The sequence below is a fragment of the Hipposideros armiger genome, unplaced genomic scaffold (assembly GCF_001890085.2).
Source record: "Hipposideros armiger isolate ML-2016 unplaced genomic scaffold, ASM189008v1 scaffold_131, whole genome shotgun sequence".
Taxonomy (NCBI): Eukaryota; Metazoa; Chordata; class Mammalia; order Chiroptera; family Hipposideridae; genus Hipposideros; species Hipposideros armiger.
The window spans coordinates 1,912,145-1,933,186 of NW_017731481.1; the positions used below are offsets into that span (position 1 = coordinate 1,912,145).

Here is a 21,042-nt window from a genome sequence, read left to right on the forward strand (position 1 = left end):
AACTAACACTTATGTTGCACTTAGAATATGTCAGGCACTATTCTAAGTGTTTTACAACTATTTACTCATGTTACTTTCTCTTCCTGCTTCTAGGCTGAGTGAGTGTGCTATTTAATAGAGACCATAGGGTAAATTGAGAAATACCGGGCAGGCCTGAGTGCCTAGGGTAGCACTGGGTACTGCTGACCCATCTGTTTGGGGTGACATAATTTCTAAGAGTTAATTAACTTAACTTCAGACTCTGGGCTCTGTTCAGGCGAGAGTGTCCTGTGTGTCAAGGCACGGCTCTACCATTACCTCATTTGTCCATCACAACAACACTGCTGGCACCTCCTTTCTCTGACTTGTGTGCCCGCCTATCTTTCTGATGCTTTTAGGCTGAACCAAATAAAACTGCTGATCTTCGGTGTTGATGTTTTGACTGCTTTTGCCTTATAAACTATGACAATTTCATGCAATTCAATCTAATATTGCCTACATTTTAAAGAAGAGAAATTGATTCTTGGAGTGGTTAAATAACAGGCCCTGCATTCTCAGAGGTAGTCAGCAATAGCAGTATCTGGCTTTAAAACCCAGTTGGCTTCCTTCTGAGCTTCTTAGTATGCTATTATTAATCAAATACTAAGAGCGTGTGCCCAAGAACCAATTGCTTGGGTTTGAATATCAGATCATCCACTTACTAGCCTATGATTTTGGGATAAGGACTTTTCCTCTCTGTGCTTCAGTTTTCTTATCTGTAAAACGGAGACGATAATAATCATGCAGTATTGTCCAATTGGTGGGGTTGCCTTGAAGACTCAATGAGGAAATCCAAGTACATAGTTTAGACAGTGCCTGGCACTTAGTAAGCACTCTATAAATGTAGCTATTATTATTTTAGGCTTCCTTTAATACTTTTTTCCTGCTTAAGTAAATATACCAATACACGCACAACTCCTTTGTCTGCTAACATAATGCCACAAATCTGAGAAATTATTTATTGTAAAAGACCTTATTCTAACACCAAGTAGGTAGGAGGTGAACAATAAACCTCGGGGCTGAGAGCCTCTTTCAATTTCTCTACATCACAGGGGCTGGCTGACACCACAGTTTAGTGTTAACACTACTAGATTCCCCAACCCCCTTTCTTTATTTTCTTAAGTGGGGAGAAGGAGCTGTCACTTCTAAGGAGTAAAGTTGTGATTTATCATTCTCCATGCTGAGCCAAAGAACCTCTAGACCAGAGGAGCGCAGCATGAGGCCAGGAGGCCAAAGTCAATTCTTGTAAACAGTCCCTAAATCAACCCTAGCGGGGGCGCGGGAAATTTCCCCTAGTTAAAAGTCTACGAAGCGGGGTCAAATTCACCGCGGGAGAACTGAAGTGAGGAATTCCCCATCACCCCTGTCCTAGAAATCGCTTCAGGTAGAAGTTACTTGTCTAAAGAGAACTCTGGCGTATTAGGGCTTGTTTTCGGGCTGTACTTTTATCTCTGGGGGCACAATGCCTAATTTCGACTAGAATTGTCTACAAGTCACATGCATCCATCCCGGAGTCACCTGAACGCGGGATCCCCAGGGTACCGACCCGATTGCTCGGGCACGGTCTGCGGGCACGGGGCGTGGCCTGGGCCAGCGCCCCCTGCGGCCCCTTTAAGGGCCTGCCCCGGCCCACATGGTTCGTGACGTCAGAGCAGGAAGTGTTTGAGGAAGTGGCACTCGGCTGGCAGGTTTAAGATTCCAGTATTTTAATGTCTTCGGGGTGGTACCAGAGCCCCCGGTTTTGCCGCCCCAGCCCCCGTTCCCCCGCCCCGTGTCCCTGCCGACAGGTGAGTCCTCGGGCGGCCGCGGGCCGCGGGGCGCCGGGACCTCGGTGCCACCCGCCGACCCCTCGTCTCCTTTGCCCACGCAGGCTCGCACCTCCCGCCTCACTTGAGGCTCTTGAAGAAACTTCTGTCGAGTTTAAAAGTCGGGGGGTTCTGGGCATGGAAGCGTTTCTCTTGTGCTGTTGGAGTTGGGAGGCCCCACCACCAGGGTGGTTCCAGGTGGATACTTGGAGGTGGGTGGCTTTGGGAGAGAGCTGTGATGATTTCGGACTGTGTGAAGACACACGTGGCCGTGGGGAAGCTCAAACAGATTCTCTCCCTGCCACCTTGGGCAGAATGGCAGGGCAGGTCGCCCCTTGCTGGATGGAGTCCAGGCTGGGGAATTCCTTTTCGAGGCAATGGGGTGTGAGGCATCATCTCCTTCCAGTAACTTTCCTCCTTATTTGCTTACACAAGGCCGAGGTGGGGTTGGGAAAGGTGAGAAAGCCAGAAGTTTGCTACCCAAACCCAAAAAACAAACCACACTGATTTATTTACAAAATAAAAACCTCAGTTTTTATTTTTTTCCTCTTACACTGGAGGTCTTTGGTATATCTTACCTCTCCATCTCATTGAGTTCCATTTTTTCTTAACCTTAACCTTTTGTCCCCCACCCCGAATTGCTTACAGACTTAGCACGGCATCAGTATGAGCTGGTCACCTTCCTTGCCAACCCAGACATGTGGGGCCTGGGAAATGAAAGAAAGACTTGGAACAGGGGGATTTGGAAACGTCATCCGATGGCACAATCAGGTAGGGGCTCTGTGCTGATGGGAAGAGCCATGGGCGTCAGGGGTGGGGCTGGGGAAGACAGGCTCCTCCCCACCCCACTGTCTCTACCCCGCAGTGTGCAGTAGGCTGGATGGGTGAATGGGTCTCACCTTTGGTCATGGGTTTCTTAGGAGAGAATGAGAGGGGGGAACCGTTACAGGGATGCAGGGCTGCTAAGCTAACTCTAGGTTAGTAGTCTCCAAGCTTTATTGACTATACCCCCTAAATAAATAGTAAAAAAATTTTAAGCTTCCAGCCTCAGTTATATGTATTTTAAATTATATATCTATGCTAGCATTAGACTATCATGTAGTAATGTATTGTGTACTAATATATCACATGTTATAAAACATACAAAAATAGAAAAATTTACAGGATGAGAATGATGAAATATTTTTAAATGTTAATTAAATTTTTTTTATTTTAAATATTTACCAGTTATGAGGTCTGCCCAGTATTGTTTGCAATACTTCACAAAACAAAGTACACAGATCCACATGAAAGTGAGGATTATCGTAAGGATATCGGATGAAAATCCATATTTAAAATAATTTCTATAATTTTGAGTTATTTGGACTGATTTTAATCTTTAGATCTGATTAGAGCCTCATTGTTTTTACTCCTTATGTGTGGGACTTGAGTTTCTCACATTAGAAGTGTTAGTTCTTCCATCTTCCTGTTTGCTTGAAGAGGTAGTACATCTCCTCAAATTCTCTGCAAGAATCTTTTTAAGCAGCTCGTCCATTTTATGAGAATTATTTTATTAAATGTGGATAATACAATCCATAATTCTACCTAAGCAGGGCACACGTGACCTGCAACGTGTCCCCATAGACCTCTGTCCCCCTACCTATGGAACGCCCATTTTCCTCAGGATACCTCGAGTACCAGAAGAGGCAAGTGCCCTTCTGACAAATGACCTGAGGAGAGTGCCACACAGTTAATATCAGAAAAGCTTGGTTTCTTTTTACATTTTTTTTTTGATTCCAGTCTTGGTTAACCCCTAGGATGCATATACCCAATTTGAAGTCCATTGCTCTAGGGAACCCTCACTCACCAAATAGCTAAAATTTGCTTCCTGACCCCAAATTCAGACCTACCAAAGTTCTTGAAGGAAGGCACCTGTTTGTTAGTTAAGAGCTGCTTAGCACCTTTTTGGACTGAAGGGATGGCACATTGCACACCACTTCCCAGGAGTCTTACTGCAGTGAGCAGGGAGGGTCATCAAGGCTACTGGCCAGCCAGCGCTGTACTCTGCCCTCCAGTAACATTCTCACACCCAACTGGTAAACTAGGGTTCCAGCAAACCCATGCCTGGCTTAAGGGGGCCTTAGAAATACCACTGGCTCAAATTTATCCTGGTCCGAGGATAGCCAGGGGCCTAGCATTATAACAGAAGAGGCAGATCATTCTACAGCTCCACGGATACCTGGGCTCGGCTGCTTCTAGACAGGCAAGGGCTTTTAGAGTCTCTTGACTATGGCAAACATCTTGCTGCAGCTGAACTAGAGCCATCTTGGTTTCCTTCAAAAAGAATTTTGTTCAAATGTGCAATCTCCTTGTCTGTCATCTCTAGTTCAAAATGGCTTCCACCTGCTCTCTAGGTTTGAAAAGCTGTTGTCGGATTGAATTCATTTCTGGCTTCATAGATATTGGCCTAAGAAAGTGTGTGTGTTTGTGTATGTGTGTGTGTATGGATTACTCTTCTAGAATTACTAATTTTAAGTTTCCTTGTTCAAAAACCTTAACTGTTTTTTTAATTTTTAAAAAGCCAAAAGCCAAATTCCTCATCCTGCCATTGGAGGCCCATCAAAGTCTGGCCTCCTTCTGTCTTTCTAGCATTATTTCTGGCTTCCAACAGGTTAATTGGCTGAACCCTCTCTTGGACAGCTCTATATAAATTCTACCCATTCCTACAGCATCAGCTCTAGACCATCTCATCCATAAACCTGTCACGGACTCCTTCATTCCATGGGAATTAGTTCTTCCATTGAATTCCTTCAGCACCACTCATTTGGCATGCCTCATATAATGCCTTTTTGTCTGTGTGTAGGAGTGTGCCTTGTCGCCAGGGCTCTGCCCGGCTTTGGATTTCTTTCAATTCCCCCATAGCAACAGTCTTTTTTTTTTTTTTAATTTTTTTATTGTTAGTTTCAGGTGTACAGAGCAATGCAATAGTTATCCTTTTCAGCAACAGTCTTTATGTTATACATGTGCTAGTGCACAAAATCATTCACTCAGTCAATGCATAAATATTATCTATTATGGATACAGTGGTGATTAAATCCCGTTTGGTTTTTGATAAAACCTTTTTGGAAAAGAGAAAGAGCCATTAATAATTATAAATGTAAGCTCCCAACTATGATAAGTACAGCACGGGAGAGGGGCCCCATGCAATGAGACCTTATACCAAGGGGTCAGGGAAGGCTTTCCCAAGGAAGTGGCACTCCTGAGGGATTGGTAGAAGTTAGCCGGGCAGAGACGGTGGGAAGAGAGTTCTAGGCAGAGGGAGCAGCTTGTTAAGGGCCCCCATGGAGGGGTAGGTCATGACCAGTAGGGGGGACTGAAGACCAGTGTGCCAGGAAGGGAGGCTGAAGTGTAGAAGGTGACAGTCAGACCCTGCCAAGGAGGCTATTTTTTTGGTATTAAGAGCAATGGGAAGCTGTTGAACGGGGTTCACTCTGACTGCAGGGACAAATTGGAAGGGCCCAAGTAGTGGTGTGCTGGGAAATAAGCTCTCTGAAAAAATGCTCTGATGGGTAGCAGTTACCAATTTCCGCATAGTAACTACTCCGACCATGGCTTATTTTAAACCACTGACAGTTTAACAACCAGTTCTCACCGAATTCCTCAATATTTAGCAATCAACTCTGAGGAGCTGGTAACAGGACACCACTGGCACTGCCCTGTCACGTGGAGACACTAGTTATGAGGCTTTTTGGAGTAGTCTAGGTGAGAGATTGGACTGGGCCGATGGTGGTGGAGCTGGAGAGAAGTGGGCAGACTTAAGAGCTCTTTTAGGGGTAAAATTGACAGAACTTAGTGGTGGACTAGAAAGTGGAGGGGCTAAGGGAGTGAGGGGAGTTGAGTGTTGACTGCTAAAGGTGCTAAACACTCAGTGAATGTTTGCTGATGAGCCTGGCTCAGTCCAGGAAGCTCTCCGTCATCCTCCTGGGTTCTCAGGTGGAGACATCCACAGGGCTGCTTTGGGTGCTTAGGGGTGGTTCTTTAATTGATGTTCAGGATCAGAACAGGAGCAGTGTGTTCTCTGGTGGATACCCCTCTGTTCAGAGCCTCTTGAAGAAAGCAGCTGGGTGGGATAGGGTGGTGTCGATTATTTAACTCCAGTCAGTTTTAATGATTACATTTAACCATGTACATTTCCCTAATACTCCATGTTTGTCTTGTCTACAAAAGAGAGACTGTTTTTACTATATCATTGCATAAAGAAAAATTGCATGAAAGAGCCTAAGCATTGGTATCCTCAGTCAGATAATGATGCCTCAGAATAGACCCATTGTTTATTGAGAATCTACTACATGCTGGCATTGGGAGAGGTATTTTATATGCTTTCTCTCCAGTCTGCACAATAACCCTGGGAGTCTTTAATTCCTTTTTTTTTTTTTTTAAGATTTTTCTTTTAATTGGGGAATTCGGGGAGGGCAACAGTGTTGGGGAATTGGGAAAGGGGAACAGTGTTGGGGAATTGGGGAAGGGGAACAGTCAAATTGTTGTCCTTCAACCTTAGTTGTGGAGGGTGCAGCTAGCTCAGCTTCAAGTCCAGTCGCCATCTGGCTGCCCTTCGGCAGCTCAGCTCAAGGTGTTGTGTTCAATGTTAGTTGCGGGGGGTGCAGCCCACTATCCATGTGGGAGTCCAACTGGCAACCTTGTTAAGAGCATGCTCTTTCACCAGTGAGCCATCCTGCCGCCTGTTGGCAGCTCAGCGGTTGCTCAGCTTGGGTGCAGCTCACTGGCCAGTGTGGAAATCGAACCGGTGACCCTGTTGCTCAGAGCTCACGCTCTTAACCAACTGAGCCACTGGGCCGGCCCTAATTCCGTTTTATAGTTGAGGAAACTGAAGCACCGAGAAGTTAAGTCACTTACCCAAAAAGGCTTAGCTAGTAAGTGAAAGAGCTAGAATCTGAACCTACATTTGTTTGAATCCCAGCTTTCTCCACTGTGGCTTGTAGTTTCTCCATGGTGGGGAAATCCAAAGTGGGGATACCCCGAGAACATTCTCAGTTCTTCATCAGTCTAAACCATTTCAAAGCACTACGGGAAAAACCCTCCTTTTGAGGACAAAATATATGTCTTCCTTGTTTACCAGAGAGCTCTAAAATGAGCATTTCCCAGTGAGGAGAGACAGTATAACAATAACCCCATGATTGTTTCCCTGATATTTTTGGTTGGGTTACTAAACGTGGGCCTTGACAATCCTTGCTGCCTTGGTACTCCCTTAAATCTTCAGTCCAAGGTCACTACAGTCTAGATAGGCTGACATTTTCAATAAGATCTTTGTTAAATACAAAGGAGGAGAAAAGGCGATGACCTGAGTGACCTCAATTTGCAGCACAAAAAAATACATGACTTGCAATTATATCCTGGCTCTGTTATTGCCAGCTCCATGGGGCCACAACTTCCCCCATTGATTTTGAGGATGCTTAGATATTGATCCCCTTGGTTTTCAGCGTGTCTGGGCCGGACATGGGGCAGCTGCTCTCAGGAAGCCTCTGGAAATCTCCTAGGGTACCTTGTAAATATATTCTCAGAGCACTTTGAATGAGTCTGGGAAGCACTGCCTTTGGTTCCAGAGGATACTAGTGGGGATAAAATGAGATAATGCGCTGGTTATTCTAAAGATATAAAAGGTGAGGTATTATTAATCATCCCTTCTATGAAATAGTGTTAACTTTTACTCGTCCCCTCACTGGAGCAGACTAAGCTCACTTCAGCTTCTCTGTGTGTTTTGAAGTCTTAAAGACTTTACTCAGTCCGTTCACTGAGAATGTATTGAGCGCCGACCCAAGCTCTATCAGGGATCCATCAGGTCAAAAAAAGGAGATGACCTTGTCCTTAATGTGCTTAGGCTCTATTCAAGGAGATTAAATGAATACTTAAGAATATATCAAGTAAATCTAAATATAGGCATCAAGTTGTGTGGAAATAATAATGGCTACTGTTTATCAAGAGGCATGTGCTAGCTGGTCTAGGTGCTTTATCCATGTTTTTTCTTGAATGTTCAAGGGAGAGGGAAGGCTTCTTGAGAAAATGGAACTTAAGCAGGATCTTGAAAGGAGGTAGACTATATATAGATAGTCTGATGGGAGAAGAGAAGGCACTTTAAATGGGTAGAGCAACATCTACGTGAGGCTAACGGAAGGAAATGATACATGCTACTGTAATTTACTCAAGGCTCACTGTGTATCAGACACTCCGTCTCATTTTAACTGACAGCACCGGAAGGGGTAGAAGCATCTCTATCTTATGGCTAAAGACCCAGAAGCTTAAGTAATGGGCTCAATGTCACACATTTACCAGGTGAAGGATGAGGGAGTTACACCATGACCTACTTCGCCCTTGAGTCCCGTGGGTGAGTTTGGGGGCCACTGTGTCCACTGGGTGTTTACACTGAAAGGAGTAGGTTGAAGTCAGAGCCCTCTCAGTGTAGACTGGTCAGTGCGGTTGAGTCAGGGGTGAATCTGCAGCCAGACCCTGGACCTTTTGACTGTCAGGCCTGGGTTCTGTCCCTAGGATCTCTCTGGGCCCAGGATTGCACTTCCTTTCTGAAACATTCATCTTGGAGGGGCAGGGCCTAAAAGGGAATGGGGAGATTATTACCAATTGCCCCCTTATACCACAGTGGCCTCTTAGATGGTTGCCATGCCATTTCTGTGCTAAGGGTTTGAATGTACCTTTTGGCTACCTGTGCCTGTGTTTCCCCTAGTCATTAAAAGAAAGCTAACTTTGGGGACTGTGCCAGCTCCTGTATAGATTGGCCCTCTAGCTCACTTGTGCTCTAGTACCTCTTGGTAACTCAGAAGTCTGAGGATGTGTCTCACCCCCACCCCCCACCCTCCCAGCTTCTACACGTTATAACACACTCACATTTATACACAAGTTTTATATTTTCATGTACAAAAAGCAAAGAATCACAGAGACTCTAACGACCTTCATAATCAACTACATTCAATATAGGTAACACTGTTGGCCCCTTTCTCCATTTTCTCAAAATACAAACCAATTTTAAATGTTGTCCCACATGAGGAGTCCACTTAGTAGAAGTTGGATACTGAGATTGATTGGGCCAAGTCTAGGTTTCCACAGAACTGAGCTGAGACTCGAGGGTGTTCCGGGCCAAATACAGAAAGTCATCTACTGCTGTTCGAGTTTCACTACTGATGAAGAGCAAACTCCCCAGGGTTTCAAAACCAGTATTCATAGTCTGTTTCTATAGTGAATTTTGCTTTCTAGAGCAGGTATGTTTTTAGCAACAGAAAGTCATTGTTTGGGTTTGGGTTTCAAATGAAAGATTACTCATGGAAAAGCTGGAAGGTTTTAGAATATTTCCTAGAGGGCCACTGTGTAAGAATAGTTCGTGTGTCTGTATCTGTATGGGACATCCCTGGGCCTAGGAAGTGAGGGTTTCCCCGTCAACTGTAGAACTAAGCTGAGTTGTCCTCAAATAGGAAGTCAGTTTTTGTCTCTATGCCCAGTTATTCCAGTGTTCTTATTGCTAAATTTACTCTTTAGTTTGAGTTTGGATATTGAGGCCAATATCAAATCTTCAATCTTTATTGTCGATCTTCAATATCAAAATGTATTCCTGGATTCTGGGTTGGGCCAGGTGACAGCTGTGTGTTAGGTCCAATGTTTGTGTCGAGCAAGAGACTCCAATTATCTACAGTTATCCAATGCATAGGTAGATAGAGTGCCTAAAATATTTTCTCAGTCACTTAGTAAATCTACCTTGGGGTTTGATTTATCTGTCATTTTTAAGGAAGCATATTATTTGTGGTGGGCAGAATAATGGCCCCTCCCAAAGATGTCTACATCCTAATTCCCTGAACCTATGAATATATGAAGTTCCGTGGCAAAGGGGAATTAAGGTTGTAGATGAAATTAAAGTTGCTGATCAGTTGCCTTTAGATGGGAAATTATCCTGGGTTATCTGGGTGGGCCCCATGTAATCACAAGGGTCCTCAAAAGTGGAAAATGGAAGGCAGGGGCTGGCCGAGTGGCTCAGTTGGTTAAGAGCTCGCTCAAGAGTTTGAGCTCTGAGCAACAGCGGTTCGAGTCCAGCCCGAGCTGAGCAGCCGCTGAGCTGCCAACAGGTAGCAGGATGGCTCAGCTAAAAAAAAAAAAAAAAAAAAAAGAAAATGGAAGGCAGGAGAGTCAATGTCAGAGTGATGCAATGTGACAAAGACTTGGCTTGTCATTGCTGGCTTTGAGGATGGAGGGAGGGGCCCTGAGCCAAGCAACAACGCAGGCAGCCACCAGAAGCTGAAAAGGGCGAGGAAATGGACTCTCCCCTAGAGCCTCCAGAAAGGAACATGGCCCTGCCAACACCTTGATTTTAGCCCAGTGAGACCCATGCTAACTAAATTTGTATTGTTTTAAGCCACTAAGTTTGTGGCAATTTGTTACAGCATCAATAGAAAACTAACACAGTATTTTGTGTATTAGAGTTAAAATAGGTGCAGCTTTTAAAACATCTTGGTTTCAACTATCAGAGTCATTCTGAGGTAACAAATCATGAGTATCTTCTGTTAAACTGTTGTTTATAAGTCTGTCCATCGAAACATAACATGTTGAGCGGACGCTTTCAACACTGTTACGTCATTTTACAGCTCGTCCTATCAGTCGTCTGTCATTTGTAGAACTCTGCATTCCACCGTCTGAGTTTCTGTGGAGATTCCGCCTGACTGGAAACAAGCATCTGTAATGGCCTGTCAGAGCCGCTATTGATGAAGTTACCAGAGAACTGGGCAAAAGTGTTTGAATCTGACCACTAATGGGAAGTGAAACTTGAAACCAAATTCAAATCAGTTTGAGAACAGACAGAGGAACCCGGAAGTTCAGGATGTAGATGTAACAGTCTGTACATCGATTGAAGAAATGGCATTCTTTTGATACATTCCCTGACTCTTGAAAAGTATTAGATGGACTTCTGTCCAAATTCACTTGTACAATTGTGCTGATTGGTTCAGTATCAACAGAAGTTGCAATTTTTGAACATTTAGGCCAAAGATCAGGGTTCTAATAGCAAAGTAAGTGAATGATACTTAGGGCAGAACCTGATTATCAACGCCTACTACCAAGGAGCCTGTTGTCGCAAAAGTAGGCATGTGGCTACAGCATGGGTGAGCCTTGGAAACACGCTAAGTGAAAGATGTCATCACAAAAGACCACATATTGTATGATTCCATCTGTATGAAATGTCGAGAACAGGCACACCTGTAGAGACAGAAAGTAGATTGGGGGTTACCAAGGGTTAGAGGGGTTGGGGGGAAGAGGGGGAGTTACTGCTAATGTATTGGAGTTTCTTGAGGGGATGACAGACATGTTCTAAAATTGATTGTTGGTGTTTTGGTTGTACTACTCTGGATATACCCCAAACCATTAAATTGTATAGTTTAAATTAATGAATTGTATGGTATGTGAATTATCTCTCAATAGAGCTGTTAAAAAAAAATAGGCATGTGAGGTGACTGCATGATGGAGAGCATAACCACAGCAATCTTGGGATTTGATGAAAGCAACTTTTGAGAGTATCTTAGAGGTATTGCAAGTTTCTGTTTTCTGGCATTGGAGCTATGAGGATCAGAAGATGCTTCCACCTTATTTCTGAAGCTTATAGTTCTTGAGCATCAGTTTTAGGGATTAGTTTATTGAACAGAGATTCAGGGGTCTTTATTAGACAATGCTGCTTGTGTTTGAAGACTCCCATCTTTCCTTTTCTTACTGGGTGGGTCCTTGTTCCTGCAGGGATCATGGCTAGTTCGATAAATCATGGCCGTAATGCAGTTCTGTTGCCATAAACACAGCCACGTGCACACCGGGAGGCCTTGCCACAGTCCTCGACATGTCTTTTTTAAGTCCCATTCAGTACCATATGAATTGCTACACTTACAAGGCTTATGATTCTTTTCAGTATGCATTTTCATAAAATGAGAAAACGGCTTAACAGGGCCTCTAAGACATCCTTCAGTTAGGCAACAGTAGGATTTTGGTTCCTTTTTGAAATCTTTTCTTATTGTTGGGTCACTGTACCATCCTGTGGGCTGTGGCTCTTCCCCAGGTGAATGTTGAATATGGGCTTTGGGGAGGTTCTTGCTGCAGGTGCACAGAATACACAGCTTATTGGTATCGGTCAGCTTGTTCACTGATGGCAGGACCAGTTCCAGGCTGGGGCCACTAAAGCCACAGTCAGGGCAGCTGCTGTTCCTCAGCCATCCTAGAAGCCCCAACGGCCTGAGGAGGTGGCAGCAGCGTAGTGGTGACCCTTTTGTGGTGGCTGGAGCATCCAAAGCTAGAGCCACTGTCCCTGCTGCTGCCAACGCTGTAGCCTCAGGGCCCTCCCCTTTTACTCTGTTCCAGTGGCTCCTTGGTGCTGAGCACAAGGAAATGGGAAGTGTTCATCATCAGGACCGAGGCAGTCAGTTAATTAGTCACAAAAATTTTATTGAGTGCCTTCTATTCACAAAACCTCAATTGAGGGCATTATGCTAGTTACTAGAATAGAGTTAAAGTGCATGAGGATGGACAAACCTATAATTTAACAAAGAAAAGAGAAAATAACCCTATGAACCTACAGAAAATAAGCCTTCAGTACGTATGAGCAATGGAGGAATTACCTGTTTAGAGCAGCGGGCAGGAACCCCTTGTGGTGGGAAGACTGTAGCACCTGTGTACCTACGAGAGCATTAAAGGCACAGGACCCGGCCAGGTGGTCGAACCTAGCTGCAGTGTCAAGGCGTGGGGTGGAATTGTGGGGGAATGTCTGGAAAGGCAGGTTGGAGCCAAGCTTTGGAGACTTTAAATGCCAGGAGTATCTGTATGACATGGGGCTGCCCCCAGGAGTGCTGTTGAACACCTGCTTGGAACTAGGCACTGCTAGAGGCCCAGCTTCATGACAGTCCTGGAAGGTGGGCATCCGGATTCCCATTTTACAGATGAAGAAACTGAGTCAGACCCAGTGGTCTACCCAAGGTCACAGAGCTAGTAAATGGCTAAGTAGGAATTTGAATCAGCCTGTGTTCACTCAACTATCCGAGGCTCGCATTCTCTCTGGAGAGACAAAACTTGCTCCAGGGAGAGAGACATGAAGAAGAGAAACATGACACATAAAGACAGTGTGGCATTAACTATTAGGTTGAACCATATGGAAGTGCCATTTATGTAGGTCAGAATGGTCAAGATCGGCGATGTCATGTGGTTCAACCTAGTACGACAGTAGTCAGAGTTTAGAGGAATGAGAAATCTCTTGGGCAGGAGTGGCCAGCAGAAGTTTCGAGGAGGTAGGAACTGAACAAGGCCTTGAAGTAGACTTGATGGAGAGACAAGAGTAGGCTGAGAGGTGGGGATGGTGGAGACCAGCCCGATGGACTGGCAGGTGACTTGGGGATCCCTATCAGGGGATACATGTGCCAGCCTCGGGAAACCGGAGGTGATAGAGATCCATGTTTTGGGCCCTGGGGAGACAATTTCAGATTTGACCCCCTGGATTTCTCTGTGTGTTTGGCTGTTGGTTCTGCTAATCCTCCGTGTGTGTGCTCTCTCTGCAGGAAACAGGTGAGCAGATTGCTATCAAGCAGTGCCGGCAGGAGCTCAGTCCCCGGAATCGAGAGCGGTGGTGCCTGGAGATCCAGATCATGAGAAGGTGAGGGCCCACTGCATTGAGCCAGTGCGATAAAGCCGCCCCTGGCTGGGGGGGACCGAGGGGACTGCAGGAGCTGAGGAGCCATGGGACACTGAAATGAAATTGGGGAGCAACCAGCTGAACTTTGGGATCTGGAGCAACAGCCCCACCTGCAGCGAATCTCAGCTGCTCAGTCAGGATACCAGCCAGACTCTCCAGGTAGATCAGCGGTTCTCAACCTTCCTAATGCCGCGACCCCTTAATACAGCTCCTCATGTTGTGGTGACCCCCAACCATAAAATTATTTTTGTTGCTACTCTATAACTGTAATTTTGCTACTGTTATGAATCGTAATGTAAGTATCTTTTTGTTTTCCGATGGTCTTAGGCGACCCCTGTGAAAGGGTCGTTCGACCCCCAAAGGGGTCGCGACCCACAGGTTGAGAACCGCTGAGGTAGATGGTTTCTGGAGGACTGGTGGTTAGTGTCCAGCATCATGCCTTGTCAAGGGCTTTTGGTCAATTGTACGTATTTGTTATATTAAAGAATTTAAAACAGCCATTCCAGTGAATTTTCCCTTTTCAGCAGAAATCCTTTTTTCACCTGTACTTCTAGTTCCTGGGTGGTATGTGAGTTTCCACTGCTGTGAACCTATTGCTGACATTTATTCCTCCAGTGTGGAGACAGGGTCTGTCTGTCCCTAGGTGGATGCTGTCCACCTAGCTAGTAAGGCATTTAAAAATGGTAAGCGTTTAGGTAAACTAGAAAGCTGGTCAGCTTGGAAGACCTCAAACAGGTGACCCCTCCACGAACCTCCTAAACAGGGGAGGCATCACCTTATCTGCATGCACCCACACACGCACCCACACACACTACCCCCACTCGAATGGCATGAGATTGGAAGTCCCTCTACTTTCTCTGCTTTTAGAAGCAGTTTCAGAGTACAATGAGGACTTGCTATGGGGCATTCTAAGGAAAATTAAGTTACACATGATGCACTCATAGAGTCCTTGAGTTCATGGTGCTGACGGTAGAGCTGGGTGGATGCTAACTGATCGGGCCCTGAGGTAAGTCGCCAGTTCCTGACTTCTGTGTTCTTACTTATCCCGAGGGCCCTTGGCTATTCTGGGCCTCTTGTCAGGTGAGCTTTGCTGAGACACAGACAGAGCGGGGAGTGAGTTTGAGCCAAAGCTTGGGTTCCTCCCTTACTGGTTTCTCCTCCTTCTTAGGCTGAACCACCCCAACGTGGTGGCTGCCCGGGATGTCCCTGAGGGGATGCAGAACTTGGCTCCCAATGACTTGCCCCTGCTGGCCATGGAGTACTGCCAAGGAGGAGATCTCCGAAAGGTGAGGCTTCCAGGGGGGCGGCGCACAGCCTGCCTGGGTAAGAGCTGTGGGGAGACCTTTCACCGCTTCCATCATCAGGAAGTTCAGGGAACCATGGTGATTTCAGCGGGATTACTTTTCCTTCTCAAATCCCCCTTCCATGTCCAGTGTGGGGTGATGTGTACAGGGTGTGAATCGAGACACTGAATCAGAAGGTCTTACGAGAAAGTCAGGGAAGGGCATGCTGTACATTCTGCACAGCGATTACTAAAATGACAAGGAAACAATCACTAGGCCTGAGTCCGGGGCAAGACTGGATGCATTCCAAAACAAACTTTTCCTCCCTCAGCATGTCCGGGCCACTTCGGTCTTTCATGTCAGCGTCACCCTTGTCCTTATTAGGGGGGATTTTCTCCTACAGAGTGGCAGCAGCTCCCTCAGGGTCACAGAGTAGAGCAGGAACCGGGCTGGCTTAGTAATCAGGGCACCGGGTTGGGGTTCCAGAGCTACCACTGACTCACCTCTGGGCTCTGCTTTCTTCCTTCTCGCCACATTAACATCTCTTTACTAGAACATACACTTCAAAGTAGGTGATGGCAGCCCTCCCTAGTCTCAGGGACAGTGGTGTGTGTCCACCTCCCCGATGTTCTCTAAAACAGCATCACACAACCTGCTTTTGCACGTTGCCTCATTTGATTTTCAACAACCCCGTGACACTGGTAAAACAGGTGTGATTCCCATGTGAAGAGTGATTCCCATGTGTGATTCCCATGGGTATCATGGCCCAGAGAGGTTAGGTGGGTTGCCAGCCCTCACACAGCTGCAGTGACAGAGCTTGGGCCACAGCCTGTAGGAACCCAACTGCAGGCTAGCTCTCCATCTGTGAAACTGAATATTGCCATACAGCGCAAGATAAAGTAAGAGCTCTGGACAAAAGATTTGTCTTTGTATTGAAAAAGAGGTTGCACTGTTAGTGCACACTTCCCTCAGTTCTTCACTTTAGGAGAAGGTCCATGACATGGGGCCGGGGATACCCAGGCATTTCTTTCGTCTTCACATGGCAGTTTCCTGAACCCAGCATCATGTGCTATTCTCAGTACTCTCTGGCCCCTTCCGCCTTCGTTTTCACAAGGAAACTTTCGATGAAGGTTGATCTGCCCCAGTGGCTTTCTCCCACCATGGGAGGTGGGGTGTGTCCTGGGAGTGTCACAGCAGGATGTGAACACAGTCACTGGCATGACCACAGGCAGGGCACTGATAACCAATGAGAAATGGGGAACTTGATAAGGCTTCGATTTTTCTCTTTATTTTCCTAACCTTTCACAGCCATCCAATTACTAACTGCAGTCATTTAAGGAGATAAAGCCATGTTGTAGTAGAACAGATGATTCTCAGAGGGCAACGTGGGAGGAAGGTGGGATATGAACAGATTACAGAGGGCTCTGAGGCTGGGCAGAGGACTTCAGACTTGATTGTGTAGGCAGCAGAGAGCCAGTCGGCCAGGGAAGAAGATACAAACTTCAGCATGATTGAACTGGTGTGGGTGCGGGATGAGCTGGGGAGGCAGGAAGCAAGTGCACCCTAAGGGGCCTCTGTCCGTGCTGTCACCAGGGCAGGGGAGGGCTGGGAGGATGGTGCTGCTGCCCACGGCTCTTGGTTTCCCTTCCTTATCCAGCTGAGGTAGCCTGTCCTTTCCTCCTCTAAAAAGTTCAAAATAGGGCCGGCCGAGTGGCGCGATGGTTAAGAACTGGCTTGGGATGCCAGAGGGCCCTGGTTCGGATCCCACATATGAGGGCCAGTGACACTGCCCTCTACAGCTAAGATGCTGAACAACAGCTCAACCTGGAGCTGGGCTGCCATGAGTCGCCGGCGACGACGTAGGCTGCAGTCCCTGTGGCAGTGGATTGCCATGGGCTACCGTATGTAGCCAGCAGCCAGCGTGAGCGGCCAGCAGCCGCAGTGAGCGGCCGTCCAGAAGCCTGCGACTGATCTGCCTCTCCCGGGAAAAGCGCAATGATGGTGCCAACTTGGGCCAGTGAAACAACGTCCTCCACAACTAGACTGAAGAACAAAACGACAGCCACTTGTCTGTTCCCCTTCCCCCAATTCCCCAATAAAAATCTTAAAAAAAAAAAAAGTTCAAAATATACACCTTGGGCACGCAAGCAAAGGTAAAAGCCAGAACTTATTGGAAGAGTGAAGTCTGTATGCCTGGCTCAGGAAACAGGCTCTTGGACATTCATGGATATAAATGTTAGTTCATGACTGTAAGCCTCAGTCGGGAAATTTTTTTTCTCCGTTGTCTTTATTCAAGGCCGACTTCCAGCAGCACATTGAGCCTCTCCATGGGTTGTGAGGGGCAGGAGAGCAAAGGGGTTAAGTGTCTGGGCTCGAGCCTTATATACACACACGGCTTCATATTCCAGCTTGGCCCTGGAATGGCTTTGAGAGCAGACAGATCGCTGATGCCCTCCCGTCTCAGATTCCTCACATACAAAATGGAAATTCCAGCAGTGCTCCTCAGTGGCAGTGGGGAGGATGAAATGAGGCAATGCAGGTGAAGCAGTTTTACTGAGCTAATCCGTGCGGAGGTTAGCCCACTGCCCGGCGTGTGCCCTTAAATATTCCCTCCCGTCATCTTCACCCCACCGGTGCAGCCATATCAGGAAGTGGTCAGAGGGTGGTTTTCAGTGAGTGCCTTCCACTCTGCGTCTGCGGGACACTCAGGAGTAGTGGACCAATTGTGGCTGAGCTTAGACTCTGGCCTGTCTCCCTCAAAACTTCAGCACAGGTGAGACTGCAAAGCCCTCATCTTAGAATGACTCAAGACATCTCAGCTATACATGAGGGAGCACTTCCCAGAGTTCTCCGTGCTGCTTCCTCCTTCTCTGCCTCGGGCCAGGTCCTGCCAGTCCTGCCCGGGCTGCCTATCAATTCAGGTCCCCAAAGCCCAGGGCCAGGGTCCGCACTCAGATGACTTGAGCTGGTAAAAGACACTGGTGGACTTATTGGTGGTTGGTGACCAGTCACTCTGATGCTTCTTTTCATCTTCTTGACAGTACCTGAACCAGTTCGAAAACTGCTGTGGCCTGCGGGAAGGAGCCATCCTCACCTTGCTGAGTGACATTGGTAAATCCCAGCCCTGGAAGTCAGGCCGAGCCCTCCAGGGAGAGTGTGTGGTGCCCCTGTGAGTCCTTGTGCATCACAGAGGAGAGATATTTCGGTCCTCTGGTCTTTGCAGAGGGTGGGGTTGAGAGGGGACAGATGGAGTGGGGAGGTCAACAAGGGGCTAGTCAGGCAGGCGCTGAACTCAAATAGATTACCCTTCCTTCCGGACTAAGTCATGAAGTGAATTATGATGTATATAGAATAACAGATTTCCTTTCCCATTAAAAAGCTCCACTCCCTGCTTTCCTGGAATGACCAACGATGGAATAGGTTGTCACTGAATGAATTTTGTCCCTTGGCAGCAAGTTTTTCCACTTCCACATGGGCAGTTCTTTTGCCAACCGCAGGCGTAGGAAAAACTGTCCTTGTTTAATCTTTTGGTACTATTGGTGTCCTTACATGAGGGTATCTGTGGCGTTCTCTGAGAAAGCCAGGTTGAAGACGAATGACCTCAGACTGCCCAGGTCAGAAGCAATCCCCTGGACCCAGGAGGGAACTTGGAGGGGCAACTCTACAAGTCAGCACATGGCTCCAGCCTAGGGAAACACGTTAGGAATGAGAGGGGCTGCCCAGGCCTCCTTTTAAAAATTAAAAACAAAACAAAGCAAAAAAACTCTTACTGTTTTTGGTACAAGTTGACAGTTTAAGATCTAAAGTTTAAAGTTTTCCAGAGTTTATCACTGAGTGTTGCCCTCAGATTTAGGGAATTGATACCATTTTCATCCCTCTCTCACTGCAACCTTTTTGAAACTGTTTTTTTTTTCTTTTTGTTTGCTCAAACTTTTTTTTTTTTTCTTAGAAAAACATCACGCATATGGAAAAGTTGAAAGAGTAGTACAGTGAAACCCACATAGGCTTTACCTAGATTCACCAGTTGTTACCATTTTGCCACATTTGTAAAGCTGTGTTCTCTAACCACCTGACCTGGAAGGATAGGTGGCCTCCAGTCTCTAAAATACTTCATCTTGGTAGCGTGGGTCTGCCTCTTCCTTACTCTATGCCAGTTTTGATAGAAGGTGGGCAAGAAGGAAATGAACGGAGGAAAGTCAAGCAATGACATATTTAAGGTTAGAATCCAAACAATCTGACAGTAAATTTCATCTCCCTCTATATCCTATGTCTTTGTCCCTTGGATGGACTTCACCGTGAGGACAAGTTGACGTTGCACCAATTTTATATGACTTGAGTGGGCTTCCACCACTGGTCAGATTGATTCCTTCATGCATTGGCCCATGTGGGTCTCCTGAAAGGATCGTGTCTGTCTACCTAGAGGGTCTAATATAGGTCAAGAATCCTACCTGTTTTCTCGACGCCTTGCCACATGGCTCATGCATTCACATTTTGCTTAGACTTTCACTTGATTGTGTCTTTTTCCCAGTGGTTACATCATTAATTTATTCTCTGTTGAGTTGAAGGCAGGTTAATAGGCTGGGAAATATTCTTTTGCCCTTCATGGGCAACTTTTATTTTGTTTCTCCCTGGTTAGAGCTTCAAGTCATTTTTTAGAATGTTATTCTCTCAAATATTTTTCTTTCATTCATTATTTGTACACTTAGCAAATAGTTAAGAAAGTGTTTAAATTATTGGCTCAGGTACACATAACTGTCTACTTCCTCATATAACTTTTTACTTCCTCAAGTGGTTCTCTAGTGATATTAATAGAGCCTCCACTGATTGCATATTCTTTGGTCTGGCACATTGTGTATCTAGTTACCATCGACTTGTGTTGTAGCTTTCGTATCGTCTATTACCTATTTAAGTTGTGTATGTGTGTTTGAGTTATATGTAAATCAGAATAACGAAGACAGGTAAACTCCCAAGGGCTTATGTCGTTCAGTTCTCCTAGAGGTGGAGAAATATTAAAATTCTTTAGGTCATTGATCTTCCATCTTTCCTCTCTGTGACCCCAAATTGGAAGTAATGAGGCCTTAAAGTACTAGTACCCTAGAATTAAATATTTGAAGGTGGGGACTTTAGTCATTGCTATATCTTCAGCATCTGAAACACTAGTACTTTCTATAGCAGCTTCTCTATAAATATTTGTCAAATGAATGAAATACAGCCCAAAGAAAAGTATGTAAGGACCTATTTTAAAAAACAAAAACAAAACAGGTGTCCACATATAGTTAACATTCTCAGGCCAAATTCCAGCTCTTTCACTTATTGGCAGTGTGACCTTAGGCACGTTACTTAATTTTTAAGAACATCAGTTTTATTTGCTCTAAAATGGGATCATTACTCACCTTATTAGAATTGTTATGAGGATAAAAGGAGATGATGTGCCCAAAGCTTCTGGCACAATGCTCTGCTCTTGGCAGAATGTGAAATCAGCAAACATTGGTTCCTTTCTCATTTCCTTCCCTTCTGGATTTGGATTTATATGGCATCCCTTTTGTAAAGCCTCTGTCACCCTTATTTGGGAGTTGACCTGAGGTTGGGATCCAGTGAGCCAGGCAGGTGGTTGTCATATGAGACTTCCCCTTCCTGGAAATGGTTAACCTTCCTCAGACCCATTCCTATCTCATCCACTGTTAGGATGCAGCCACATCCCCTGACTTTGTGGTCGCTGTAGAGGTGGCTGATAAGTTTGTTTTATTTTCATTCCCATTTCTGATTTGCGTACAAGATTCATCAGATTTATTTCTTGGGCAAGGATTTCATCACCGAGCCAGATTTCAACAGCTTTTCTTGGAGCTCATCTCACATAACTCTTTTGTATTCTGAACATTTCCTGAGCATATTTTGTTCCAGTTTGTTCCAAATGCTGGCCCCAAGTTCCCTTTGTTGGTTGCCACTGCTGTTCTTTGCCAGGTTGACTTCAGATAAGCGGCAGAACCACACCCTTGGCTGCTAGGTCTGGATTCATTGCCTTCTGTTCTGAGTTATACCTGTTTACCCCCAACCTCTTCTGTGCCACTAACCTCCCAGAAATGCCCACTCAGAGCGGTGCCAATATAATAGACACAGGTAAGCTTTTTCCAGTGAACCTTAAGTTACCTAAGAAGATACCGCAATGTACAAATGAGAAAATGAGCAGATGCCTGGGGAGCACATGGATAAGCCCTATTTCCTCTGCCAG

General features: G+C 45.9%; 1 protein-coding gene across 3 annotated transcripts in view; it reads left to right on the forward strand.

Annotated features, from left to right (window-relative positions):
• The first annotated feature begins 1,668 nt into the window (after positions 1-1,668).
• Positions 1,669-21,042, forward strand: part of IKBKB (inhibitor of nuclear factor kappa B kinase subunit beta) — a 50,093-nt gene continuing 30,719 nt past the window's right edge. For all 3 annotated transcript variants that reach the window (XM_019649278.1, XM_019649277.1, XM_019649279.1), the window contains exons 1-5: positions 1,669-1,805; positions 2,472-2,594; positions 13,397-13,491; positions 14,699-14,816; positions 17,855-17,924. In XM_019649278.1, coding sequence (XP_019504823.1) covers positions 2,490-2,594; positions 13,397-13,491; positions 14,699-14,816; positions 17,855-17,924 — 388 coding nt within the window. In that variant the 5' untranslated portion in view covers positions 1,669-1,805; positions 2,472-2,489. The remainder of the gene's footprint in view (positions 1,806-2,471; positions 2,595-13,396; positions 13,492-14,698; positions 14,817-17,854; positions 17,925-21,042) is intronic.